The 13700-nt window shown below is 36.5% G+C and overlaps 2 protein-coding genes across 14 annotated transcripts in view; one reads left to right on the top strand and one right to left on the bottom strand.

Moving 5' to 3' along the window:
* LOC108527709 (uncharacterized) overlaps positions 1 to 1903 on the bottom strand; it is a 112179-nt gene extending 110276 nt beyond the window's left edge. Inside the window, exon 1 of the mRNA XM_017869145.1 lies at positions 1542 to 1903. Within this exon, the coding sequence (XP_017724634.1) occupies positions 1542 to 1813 (272 nt within the window). The 5' untranslated portion in view covers positions 1814 to 1903. The remainder of the gene's footprint in view (positions 1 to 1541) is intronic.
* PAM (peptidylglycine alpha-amidating monooxygenase) overlaps positions 1539 to 13700 on the top strand; it is a 177177-nt gene continuing 165015 nt past the window's right edge. For 8 of the 13 annotated variants that reach the window (XM_017869170.1, XM_017869169.1, XM_017869168.1 and 5 more), the window contains exons 1-2: positions 1763 to 2003; positions 2971 to 3091. In XM_017869170.1, the coding sequence (XP_017724659.1) occupies positions 1912 to 2003; positions 2971 to 3091 (213 nt within the window). In that variant the 5' untranslated portion in view covers positions 1763 to 1911. Of the gene's footprint in view, positions 2004 to 2970; positions 3092 to 13700 lie in introns of all 13 variants that reach the window. The other 5 variants (XM_017869167.1, XM_017869165.1, XM_017869164.1 and 2 more) reach the window with 1 other exon arrangement.

The following is a 13700-nucleotide window of genomic DNA, read 5'->3' as shown; positions in this document are numbered from 1 at the left end:
TCTTCCTCCATGAGGAATTCTTTCCTTTACCCACAGGATAAGGATAAAGCTGAAGGTTTTTGTTTCTGAAAGCTCAAACAGCAAGCCAAAGAGAAAGTTCAAACAAATATTATCAGTCTTTTAAAAATGTCATTGCTTATGTAAATTAGCTGGTCTTTGACTGCTGGTGAGCCTCAAGCATCCTTGAATTGGTTGGATGTTAAGTCAAGTTTTATTTATATTTGGTATATGGTATGTTTCTTCTATCTATAAAACACTGATCATGAAGAATCTCATTTCATTTAAGGTTAGTGCTTTTTTATTTGTTTTGGTTCTAGGTTTTTGTTTTGTTTCGTTTTGTTTTAGATTAGCTTCACTATCTTGTGATTTCCAGAGGCTGATGTATTACTGTGAAGCATTTCAATATGATTTTCCTTATTTTTTCTTTTACTCTTACACATCTTCCCATAGAATTCATTTGAGATTCTTGGAACCATGTTTATAGTTACTGATTAAAATAAAACTTTAATCTCTTTCTTTGGAAGTACAGTATTTTTATATTGTGAATTATACAGTTTTAATTTATGCCCTCAGACTACAATTTGCAGGTTTGATACATAGTCTTAAATATATTCAGTCAAAATACGAATATTTTCAAGTTTAGCCTAGTTGAGTCCTCTTATAACACACTGAGCTCTAACACTGGTTCTTCATGGCCTCTCATTTGTATTAATGTGATGTTCTTGATCATAACCTTTGTCGATAAAATTCATCTGGGGGGGCAGCTTAGAGTCTCCCTACTCTTTCTAATTATGTTGTAAAACTCCAGACTTTGGAAAGGATATCTTTTGGAAGGCATGCCTTAAGTACAAAATTATTATTTTGCATACGAGATGCAGGATTTTTAAATGGGCATTTACATCTTGTATATCATGTTAGCTGTAGAGTTTTGGTTTGTTTTAAAATAATTCTGAGAACTTGGGCAATTCTGTGATGATCCTTGGGAGTTCTTGGTAGGAGGTATCTTTTCCTCTTGGATCTATAGCTCTGTGATGCATGTATATAAACATGCCTTTGTTCTCAAAGTCTTTTCCTATCTGATTACTGTGGTATCCAAGTGCTTTGTCTTTGCCTCTCTTCGTTTTGTTTTGTTTTGTTTCCTTGTGCCTTAGCCAGTCATTTGTATGATGTTTACATTCAGCGAAGAGGTATTAAGAGCATTTTTGCTGAGAGAAAACTGATAGAGGAAGTAAGCAGAAATTCAGAGTGGGGTGGTTGTGAGGGATAAAGGGGGGAAGAAGTAGGAAAAGAAAACAGGAGTGGGTCCGAGGGAGGAAGAGCAAGCAAAGACAGAACACCGGCTCTACAGGGGCTACGCCATGGGGATTCGTGAAATCTAGGGGCTGGCTGTGGGGAGGGAACTCAACAGACCGGCATTTTCCCCAGGCTTGGGCGCAAGCTTGTGAAACTACTAATCTATTAAAGAACCTCAACTGGGATTTGCTGAGGACAAATGCTGTAACGTGTTAGTCATCCATTATCTGCTTCTATTTTTGCAGGTTCTGAATGATGACTGACTCGGGTTTGGGTGATACCCCTCACAGTCCCTGTCATTCCGGAGTGATAAGGCACCCGCGCGTCTAGCCCCAGCGCCAGGGCACGCTAGCGGCGCTGGAGGGAGGAAAGCTTCCGCCTGCGGGTCGGACAAAAGTCCCGCCTGCCCACGGCTTTCTGCCCGCCGCTCGTGACCGAGACGACTCGCCGCGGCCAGCTTGCTGCTCTCGCGGGCGGATGGTGTGTGGCCGCCGCAGGACGCCCGCCGCGCCCGGGCCATGAAGTAGCGGTTGCTGGCGGCGCCGCTGCCCCACCGCCGGCCCCAGCCCCGCTCTGCGCTGCCGGGTCCTTTCCCGGCGGGGCCGGAGCGGCGTGGACATGGCTGGCCGCGTCCCCAGCCTGCTAGTTCTCCTCCTTGTTTTTCCAAGTAGCTGTTTGGCTTTCCGAAGCCCACTTTCTGTCTTTAAGAGGTGGGTGTTCGTTGTTCGGGTGCTTTCTGTGCATGCTGTTGAGAAATGTAATCACTTTTATGAACCTGAGTGTTGGCAAAATAGACAAGGTTGATGTTCTTTGCTGGAATGACTTCTTGTGAAGTCCCCGTGCAGAAAAGCCCACTGTATTGTAGCCAAGCAGTTCTGGCTTTCAAAACTCCAATTAGAAGTTGTGATTTCCAATACTAATCACTCCCTCTTGGGGAGGTATTTCAGGAACTACAATATAATCGCTTAGACTTGAATACCTTCTTGTTTATAACAGCTCGAAGAATAAAATATAAAGATACATCAGTGTCGAGGAGAAGCAGATCATAGACTGTAATAGCTCACAAGGAAACACTGAGCTGTATACAAACGCCTCATAATTACCTTATTAAATATGTACTTGTACATTTGTAATTCACATCGCAGTCTTTTATTTCTTCCTCCTAACAGCTCTGCCTCCTAGCAACATTATGGTTGACTTTCTTGTTTCTAGCTAGTAATTCTGGACACCGAGAATAGTTACAAAAATTTTTACTGGGTTATGGTTAATATTTCTGCCATTTGAAAATCGGCATGCCTGTGATAATTTGTAATTTATTAATACTGTATCTTCATTAACTTGAAACAAATATATGTTTTGACATACATATTTTTATATGACACAATTTTAAATAAATTTTCAGTAAAACATATAAGTTTTATTGAATGGAGTTTTAGATGTAGCCTGGTTGATTACATTGGTTATATTTTGTTTACAAATTAGGTATATACTATTATTGGACTATAAAATGAAAATCTGAGTATGTTTAAGAAAATTACATAGTCATCACATCTTTAGAGTTTTCATTGGGTTTAAATCAATCATCTTTAAGGTCACAGAATTCCTTTCTTTCCCCTTCTCATGTTGAGTTTAGATCCCATTATGTTCAAGAATATTGAAATTGCCCTCTTTTTTAAGGTTTAAAGAAGCTACCAGACCATTTTCCAGTGAATGTCTTGGTACCACCAGACCGATAATTCCTATTGATTCATCAGATTTTGCATTGGATATTCGCATGCCTGGGGTTATACCTAAACAGGTGAGAGGAATTCTGTCTTTCTTATTCACTTGTTCTGCATACAATCTATAGTTAAAGTAAAGAAACTGCATTTACAGCTGTAGTAACTTCCTTAAACGTATGCATTTGCTTTCAAGAATCCAGCTAAGGCTAGAATAATTGAGTATTATAAAGAGGGTTAAGTCTTTCAAGGTGAATCTTTCACTTAAATTTTGTTTTTAAAATTTTACTTATATTGTTATTTGTGGTTTGAAATGGAATGTCGAAAATTTACATTTTGAGATTCTCTGTGGAGTAGTTAGCCTCTGTAATGCAGCATGCAAGTATGCATTAAAATATGAAAAATTATTCTAATAAAGGAAAATGATATTGAGCAGCTGCATTTAGCTACTTTAAGTATCCTTTTATTGCAACCACAAGTAAAGAAATAAAAACACTTTTACTGCTAAGAATTTGAAAAACAAAACATTCCACACTTTTAAAAGTTAAGAAAACTGTTCATACAGGTGGCTGATTGTGAGTTTTCTTTAGCTTAACTTGCTTGATATAAGAGATGTATTTTGAAATAATGGCAAAGCTCATATAAGTCTGACTTACAGAGCATTTTGAGTAGAACTAGGTTGTTGCTAAGGCTTTCCCTCTTTTAGGTACACACAAGAAGCTCAAGCCCACTGCTGTCATGTGTGCAAGGTGTTTCATTAAGCATAAAAAGGCTACAATTAATTATGCTTTGCAGCCAGGCAGTGCAGGGATTTATGTGTGTCGTTAAAAGATAGTCCTCTTCTTTTGAAGGGCTGCAGAGACAGGGAAAGACCTGGATGTTGTAGAGCTGCAGTGGCTGATGACTCACTGTTGCAGATAACATTCCATTTTTCTTTTCTTTTTTATTTTATTTTCAGTACTAGGAAAATAAAGGTATTTGTATTCTACTTATTGGGCAGAATTCCCTTTGCAATTGACATCCAAAAGCTCTAGAGAATACGCATGGGCCTTTTTTCGGGACTAAGAATTGGCATTCATTTATTTGAAGACCTGTGTATGATTGTCTGTAAATAACTACCACTGTAAAAATGACTTTCACTCCCTCCTCATCCCCAAATGACCATGCAGATGACTTTTTCAGTTGTTACTGTGCTAGCTTTTAATTTCATAAGCTTTCTATTTAGTATTTAACCACAAAAAGTGTGATGAGATTGAGACTAGTAGAGAAGAACAACAGTTGCTCACTTATGAAGTGTGCCTCTTTTCTCACTTTTAAAAGTGGGTTTTCCCCCTATATTTGCTTGAACTGAATGTATTTCTTTAAAAATGTCCACTAATTGGGGTTTCAAGCACTCTTTTCCCACAAGAATATTATTTTATCAAATAGTCTTTTGTTTTGGTTCATTATTATTGTTATTCTTTCTTCTCATTATTTAAGAGTAATAACATTTAAATTACTTAATAATAATGGGCAACTGCAGTGGGGTCAGTAATCTCAGAAAGAGGTCTTAGAGGAATTGATTATAAAAGGACATAGAGGAGTTCCATTTTCATAAAGTAAAATGTGTTCATTCATTTTTATAATCTACAGTTATCAAAATAACTCCATGGGGAAAGAACATACATTGTTTAAATAATTGCTTTTTATTTTGCGCTATCTATATTCACCTTTGCCTCATGCAGTGCACATTTACTGGTTGCCTTTCCAGGCAAATAGCTGGGTGCCTCCTTGCTCCTTCTCTGAGACCATGTCATTCCCAAGAGCTTCCTACCCAGGCTCCAGAGATGGAACACATGGACCATGATTGATAATTGACTGTATCCCACCTCCCTTTCCACAATGATTGGTTCAAAAGAAAGTGTGTGATTTAGACTATTCAAATCTTAGGACTTTTACTGAGAATGTATTTTTCTGTTGCATGTAAGCAGTAGGCTTGTGTGCTAGGGTCTGCTGAGTTCATGAGGGAGCCATGCCTAGAATAAAACTAACACCATAGAGGGCAAGGCAGAGAGATTGAAAGAATGTAGATACTTGGTGACATCACTAATTATGCAGTGTTCAGTTACGTTAGCCTTTCTTGTTTCAATAAAGTTGAGTTGAGTTTTGTCTTACTTGCAACTGAAACTACTGGGTAAGTGATTCAGTTGCTGTGCCTGACAGCTCAGAACTGCTTGTTGAGTATTTCTTCCATTTTTTTCCCCATCACTCTACTGGCCATGTGCCATGAGTATGTAACTTAGTTCAGCTGACATTCAGATCTTATACTTTGTAAACTTTTATGAGAAATGGTAGACTCTCCATTGAATATGCCCAGGAAGAGGTAGATACAGAACCTTCAGAACCTCTTTCCTTCTGAATTTGGTGTTCCACTGAGCTTTGATGCCATATGTACTTTTGAAGAAAGTATTATTTTCTTAAAATGAAGGTAAAACCAAAGTTTTACACAAGTCCTTAAGAGGAATAGAGGTGAAAAAAAAGCAAGAAAGAATAATGAAAAAAGTATTAGAGGGAAGAAACAAAAGGTAGAAGGGAAATAAGAAGAGCTGACCAAAAAACAAAATGAAAGAAAGGTCCAAGAAAATAGAATGATCCAGAACAAAAATAAAAGGAAAAAATTCAGGAATAACTAGACTATGAAGATAGAACATTTAAAAATCCTGAAAGAAAAGAGGATGAAGGAAAATGTAAATACAAAGAAAGACATTGAGTTAAATGGCAGAGGATTTTTTTTTTTTTTTTTTTTTTTTGGGCAAAAAACAAAAAAGGCAAAAAACTCTAAAAGAAAGAAGGAACAGAGAAACAAGAACTTGAGTTGGGAATTGAGAGACATGTTAATTAAAGAAATGTATTCATTCCACAAGATTTTTTTAAAATAAAGTACATCTTAAGTTTTGGCAATAATGAAAGCTACATCAATATGTCTGATGTGTATCCTTTCTTTGGAAAACTTGAGATTGTTAGGTAGGCTTAGATAGAGAAACAAGCAGATGTAGAACAGAGGTGGAAATAACCTTAGACATAATACAGATAGTGCAACTAACTAATTTTACAGATGGAATACAAGCCTAGATTAGTGTCTTATCAAGGATATCCAGTCATGTCAGGCCTCTGAGTTGCCAGTCTGCCATACCACAGGACTTTAAAGTGGCAATTAAACATTTCTCCTATTAAACTAGATCCAGTGAGTTCGGAAAAAGTGGTTTATTTTCTGTTGCAATATCAATTTTATAATCAAAATGAGCTCATTCTGTCTCTTCTCTGACTTAAAAAATTTGAAAATAGTTTTCATCTTTTTGTAGAAATGGATAATCAGTGTTTAATCTCTGTTAATCGGTGTTTTTCCAGCCTTTGGGAAGATTAGAGAGAAGAGTAGACAGCTTTTAAATAGCCTATCCTAGAGATAAAGTCAGGATCTGGTGTTCCATGGCACTGGCTTCAAATCCAGCAGAGACATGAAGTGGTGATATCTTGAGACTTCTCTTTTAGCACTGTTTCTTTCTTTCTTTATTCCCTTTCTCACCCAGGACCCTCTGGACTTTTGCTGTCACCAACTCTCATATCAAAAAACAAAAGGATTTGATAAACTGCCAGTTCATGGTCATAGTACGGTGATATCAATTTGACATGTTAACTATCCGTTGGGTGTTTGATTTTAAAATAAATAAAGGTATAATTACAATGATTTTCCATAAAGTTTATTGCCTAAATATAACTCAAATCCAGGGGTTAGAACAGAGGCATTAGGGCTAGGCTGACAGCATCTGGCCTCAGCTCTGGCAGTCTCAACTCAGATTTGTTTCTTAACCAGCTAGTTCTGTTCCTTCTTCTATAGAAAGGATAATAATAGTTTATTATCCTACACTACCAAGGTTGTTCTGAAGACTGAGTGACATGATGTTCAGTTGCCTTGCACATGGTAAGATCTCAGCAAATGTATACTAATATTATTATTATGTGTGTTCAGGGAAATGTGAATGCACCTTGACATTAGAAAGAAATTGCTAACCCTTAGGCTTTTAGCAATGGCTTCATGGAGAAGCTAAGACATTGCAGTAATTGTGAAGGAAACGAAAGTGAACCAAATGAAGAAAATAGAAAATACAAACCTAGGCAAGAGAAACCTTGGATAAAGGATAAAGTACGCAAAGAAGTAAATCTTTCAGTATCCTTAAGTATTGGTTGTTTTCATTAAAAATGGCCCTATCATAAGAGAATGAAAGGAACACTGAGAATGTATATGCTTTTCTCAGAAATTATTATACATCTTTATATTGCTTGGAAAAGTTATTAAAAGAAGTCTCATCGGTTTGAAACCTTTTGTTTTATATATATATGTGTATATATATGAAGGAAGATATTTAATTTTGTAAAATCATGTATTTTTTGCAAATTTGTTTGCACTTGTAAGTTCTTAAGCTATATAAGACAATCAGAGGTAATATACAAGTTAAATATATATTTTTTTTATTAAATTCAGAATACCAATTAAATTAGACTTTGTATGTATGTTACTTAGTTGTTCAGAAGCTTGGCTTTTGTCTAGTTTTGAGGCTACGATAACGTTAGGTTATTTTTAAATTCCATCATTGTGTTAAAAAGATGTACGTATCCTCAGTCAGTGCTGAAAACTCAGAGTACAATTAGCAATGGGGCCTATTTGAGGGTGGAGGGTGGAAAGAGGGAGAGGATTAAAAAACTAACTACAGCCTACTAATACTTTTACCTGGGTGATGGAATAATCTGTACACCAAACCCCCATGACACACAATTTACCTTTATAGCAAACCTGCACATGTACTCCTGAACCTAAAATAAAAGTTACAAAAAAGAAAAAATTAGCAAGAAATCCAGAAAAAAAAAATGAGACTTTACTGGAATAGTTTTTAGTACTTTAGGGGTTGTGATTTCCTTATCTTCTCTCTGGTTGTTAGTAGATAATATTTGTATTCTTTTGAAATTAAAATTTCAAGCTTTCTCTTGGACATGAGAATAAAAGGAAGAGAGACACCCCACACCACCATTTTTCTGTTTCCCCTCATAGGCTAGCTTGACTTTCAGTTTAAACCTCACTGCAGAAGGGGAGAAAACCAATAGGCTTTTGGGCACCAGCTGATAGGATATCTCTTATACCTCTTTTGGAGTAAATGGATCCAAGCTCTTCACGAAGCAGCTGTGCGGTTGTTGGGAAGCACCTAAAGAAGATCACCATCCAACTCCAGGAGCCACACGGATTTCCTTATCACCTCTGTGTGGTCAGCAGCCATGGTCCAGCCTACCTTCCCTAGTGCTGTGATCTGTCCACCACTATAGGTCCCACCCTCATCTAATTGAATCTGTACAGTAGAAGAGACATAGCAAATGAGGGTTACTTTTTGAGCCAAATACATTTGATTGGGAAGAACTACCTGGAAAGTCTTAAGAATTATGAGATCACATTGGGGCTTGATGGGAAAGGGTGCAGCGACCCGTAAGCGACATCTGCCATGCATGTGAAAGATAAAAGTCACTCCAGTGGCCGGTCTCTAGAAAGAACAACCCTGGGTGAAGATTGATTGCATTAAGTCTTTGTCTTAAAATGAATATGAGTCGTGGCTTTTAGTGTTTCTTTTTCTTCTATTTTTTTTTCTCCTTTCACAGAAAATAAAACTGGCATGGTGATCTTCCTATTGAAGGAGGCATATTGAGAAACATCCTAGTTCTAGACTAGCATTTACTTTTTATTTAGAAAGACTTATGCAATGTGTATAAAATTACAAGATTTGTGAATAGAGCAACAAAATAAATTAAAATGCTATATCTCCTCCCTCCCCAAATTGAGAAACTAATATTATCTCCATTTTGCCAATGGGAAAGCTAATAGCAAAGAAAGTAGCGTGATTATTAGAAAGGATGACCACCAGCCCTTTTTTTGTTTATTTAACTGCCACACATTCATTCTTTTTTCCCTCTCTATTTTGAAAGCTCAGGACTGATGTCATTTAAAACAATACACGTCAAAATCTTAGATTAGATATATTTGTATATTTACTTTATTGGCAAGCGTCAATTATATGAATTAAGTAGATTACAAAAATGCTAAATGGCTTTTGTAAATGACAAATTAAAGTCACATGTCATTCACTGTCAATTTAAGTTTAAATTATGATGCTTCCTCTTTGTATTTACTGAAACTTATTTAATGTCCACTTAGGGAAGATATGATTGAACTATTAACAATGATTTTTTTCTGTGGGGATAATAGAAACATGCCACGTATCTGGGTTCAGAACTGCAAGTATGATTATACCTTGACCATTTTTTTTCCTTTCTTTATAAAAAATGAGAAACAGAAGAGAGTATTTATTTTCAATCAATTTTGGGTATGTTTGAATTAACACGATGCTTGAGAATATTTTAAAATTAGCTACAGTGCAAAAGACTCCTCATGATCACCTATTTTCTCAATAAGGTTCAGAGTCCTTTTGTTTTTATTTTATTTTCTAGTAAATATTTTAAAGGAGAAGATATACTGAGTTTTCATTATGTAACACTACTAAATTGGGCACTTTACATACATTGTCTCATTAATTCCAATAAAAAGTCTGTGTTCAAGGCATTATTATCCCCACTTTTATATTAAAATTGAAACCAGAAGAGATTAATAACCTGTTCATAGCAAATAACCAGTAAATAAGAGAATAAGGATTTAAATATAGATTTACTTGAATCTGAAACCCATGGCTCATTTTATAATTCTGTGCTGCCAATCTGTTAATGATCTGTCTCCCACAGAATTTTATTATATGTGTTTTTGTGCAGGTGTGTGTATATATATACACACACACACATATATTTTATTCTACATATATTGTAAAATATAAGCTCTCTTTCTTTAAGCAAAATATACATTACTGGCTTCATTCTAAATTATTATTATTATTATTTGAGGTAGGATCTCACTGTGTCACCCAGGCTGAATGCAATGATACAATCAAAGCTCACTGCTACCTCAACCTCCTGGGCTCAAAGCATCCTCCCATCTCAGCCTCCTGAGTAGCTGGAACTGCAGGCGCGCACCACCATACCCAGCTTCATTTTTTTATTTCTTTTAGAGATGGGGTTTTGCTATGTTTCCCAGGCTGGTCTCAAACTCCTGAGATCAAGTGATCCTCCTGCCTCGGTCTCCCAAAGTGCTGGGATTACAGGTATGGGCCACTGTGCCCAGCCCATCCTCAATCCTTGAATAACTTTTTCTTATATATTCTAATGCCTATGGAGAAAGACATGCTACTAATCTGAATACTGGCAAGATATTCTTGGTCACTTGGCTGTTAAAAGTGATTGCAAAGACTTACTTTGCAATCAAGAATTTTTTTTTGTTGTTATTCTTATCTAAATCTAAACTAGAGGTTAGCAGATTCTTTCTTAAAGAAGTGTCATATAGTAAGTATTTTCAACTTGTGAGCCATATAGGTTCTGTTTTGACTGTTGTAGTTAGAAAGCAGCTATAGATACTATGTAAATGAATGGCTTGGCTTTGTTTCAATGGAAAACTGTGTTTACTAGAAGAGGCAGCCAGCCCACAGGCTGTAGTTTCCCAATCCCTGATAGAAACAATTGCATATGCCATTTAGGCTAATAAATGGATTTAACATTTGGCATCTCATGAACGGTGTCTTCTGACTTACAGAACATAAAGAATAAAAATACCAATGCAAGGTTAACAGTGCTTTGATCTTTGTTCCTTAGTTACCTATTCAGTTTTCATGAGTAAATTATTATAAACAAGAGTTCTCTTATTTGGAATATTGTATTTCAGAGCTCTCCACCTCACTAGATGGCAATTCCTGTGTTGTAATTTCTCTTGGCCGAATACACTAGAGTCTTTATTTATGGTTCTTTTCTCCCTCATAGCCTGTAAACAATATGCTAGTAAATCCTGTTCATCTTATCTTCCAAATATATCCAAATTCCAGCCTTTTCTCACAACAGCCATCTTTTCAACTCTGGCCCAAGCACCATCCTCTCTTTCCTGGATTACTACAATATCCCTCCTAACTGACCTACCTTGTACCCGTGCACCCCTGCAATCTGTGCTCCACTCAGCAGCCACAAAGATTCTATTAAAACAGAAGTCAGAACACATTACTCTTCTACTAATACCCTTGAAGAGTTTCCTGCACCACTCACATGTAAAGCCCAAGACTATATACCTCCTTCCAAAGCCCTGCATCTTTCCTGGCCTCCTTTCCCACTTTTGTGTCTCTCATCTCTCATTTCTGTGTTTTAAATAGTGCCAGAGATAAAGCTGGACATTCCTAAAGTGGTAGGGACAGATTTTAATCAACAATGGATTTGTACAGAAATAACTGGGCATTTTAAAGGGAGAATTAGGGAGTAGGAAAAAGTAGTAAGTAGGGTCTCAGTAGAGTTGGGGAAGTGAAACATTACAAAGGGTTAGTTGGCATAAATCCGATTGGACCAGCTGTGTTTGCTAGCTGGAAATTATTGAAGCTATGATTCCATCCCACCACAGAGACTGGAAGACAATGGCTCTATTCTCAGGTATTGGCTGGAGCAAACGGTAGATTTTTTTGGCAGCCTTGAGTTTTATCAAGCAAGTGCTTTAAGCGGAGCTAGAGTCATCTTAGGGATATGGCATTGAGCTGTTAGAAACTGTTAGTGTTTGTTCAAGTCTTTATAAGCCAAGGTGGAGGCCTAGTCAAGAAGAGGGCTTGGAGGAGCCTGGCTAGGGTTTAGTCAAGGAGATAATATTTGTCAGTCATTATAGATACAAAACAAATCAGCACTCTGTCCAACCACTTGCTGGCTGCAAGACCTTAGGCAAGATACTAAACCATAATATGCTTTAGTTTTCTCATCTGTAAAATTGGGATAATAATAGTTCCTATCTGATAGGATTGCAGTTAAGTAAATTAATATGTGTAAAGCCCAATAAATGCTCAGTAAATTTAGTTATTAATATTTCTGTCCTGAACTACATTACAATGGATTAGTTAAGAAATGTTATCAAGTAGCTAATGCAAGGCCCTATGTGATAAATACATTAGAATACTTGAAATAAAGAATTACCGAGGATCAACTTGCTAATAAAGAGAGTAATTTCAACAATATTTTAGTCAGGACTGCAATCATAATTTTCTAGAGCGCATTATGGAAACGGGTTAGAATCTACATTTCTCTCTTGCTTTATTCAGAAAATATTTGTGGAGGCAGTAGGATTTGAAGAATGTAGTTCAAGAGGTAGGGAGAAAGACTTGGAAACAAAAGTTTAGAATTCCTGTAAAGCTACCATTCTAGAAATAGGGCTATACACAGATGAAGTTTTCAGAACCTTTACCTTTATAATTTTGTCTTTAAAAGAAACCAGTAATTATTAAAGGCACAATTTGCTAAGAGAGAGAACAATTTATACACTGTAGTCATAAGATACCATCACTGTCAAACATTTAAAATAAAAATTCAAAGTGGGCTGCATGCAGTGGCTCACACCTGTAATCAGCATTGTGGGAGACTGAGGCAGGAGGATTGCTTGAGGCCAGGAGTTTGAGATCAGCCTGGGCAACCTGGAGAGACCCCCATCTCCACAAAATATGTAGAACAATTAGCTGGGTGTGGTGGTGTGTGTCTGTAGTCCTAGCTACTCAGGAGGCTGTGACAGGAGGCTCACTTGAGCCCAGGGAGTTGAAGCTGCAGTGAACTATGATTGTGTCATTGCATTCCAGTCTATATGACAGAGTGAGACCCTTTCTCAAAAAAAAAGAAAAAAATTCAGTGAAATTGGTTAAAATTTCTATATATAATTATAAAGGAATAATCCCTCTATAAGTATTAATACATAAATATCCCTCTGTAGGATATTTGGTGTATCAAATAGATCTCAAAAGGCAAATACATAGTATTTGAATATTTCAGTCAATAGAATAATTTTATATATACAGCCATGTTCTTCATAATGATGTTTCAATCAAATGGACTAAAGATTATAATGAAGCTGAAAAAGTCCTATCACCTAGTAATGTAGCTTTCATGAATTCATCGTGCACATTTTTGTGGTGATTCTGGTGTTAACAAACCTGCTGTATTGCCAGTTATATAAAAGTATAGCACATACAATTCTGTTTAGTACATAATACTTGATAATGATGATGAACAACTATGTTACTGGCTTATGTATTTACTACACTATACTTTTTATCATTATTTCAAAGTGTACTACTTCTACTTCTTAAAAAAAAAAAAGGGGGTTTATTGTGAAAGAGCCTCCAGCAGGTCCTTCGGGAGATATTTCAGAAGAAGGCATTGTTGTAGGAGATGACAGCTCCATGCATGTTATTGCCCCTGAATACCTTCCAGGAGGACAGGATGTGGAGGTGGAAGATAGTGATATTAAATAATCTTGACCTGTGCAGACCTGGGCTAAAGTGTGTGTTTGTGTCTTGGTTTTAACAAAATGTTTAAAGTAAAAAAAAAAAAAAAAATAGAAAACGCTTATAGAATAAAGACATAAAGAAAATATTTTAATACAATTATCCAATGTTTGTTTAAGCTAAATTTTATGGCCCCATCTGGCCGATTTCCTGGCCGCTGCAACTTGCTCTGAGTCTGCGGAGAAGCCTCTGTTTTTAAGTGAAACGCCTTCTTAGG

This window comes from Rhinopithecus bieti, unplaced genomic scaffold, assembly GCF_001698545.2.
Source record: "Rhinopithecus bieti isolate Rb0 unplaced genomic scaffold, ASM169854v2 scaffold_4104, whole genome shotgun sequence".
Taxonomy (NCBI): domain Eukaryota; kingdom Metazoa; phylum Chordata; class Mammalia; order Primates; family Cercopithecidae; genus Rhinopithecus; species Rhinopithecus bieti.
This window is presented reverse-complemented; position numbering and strand designations above follow the sequence as displayed.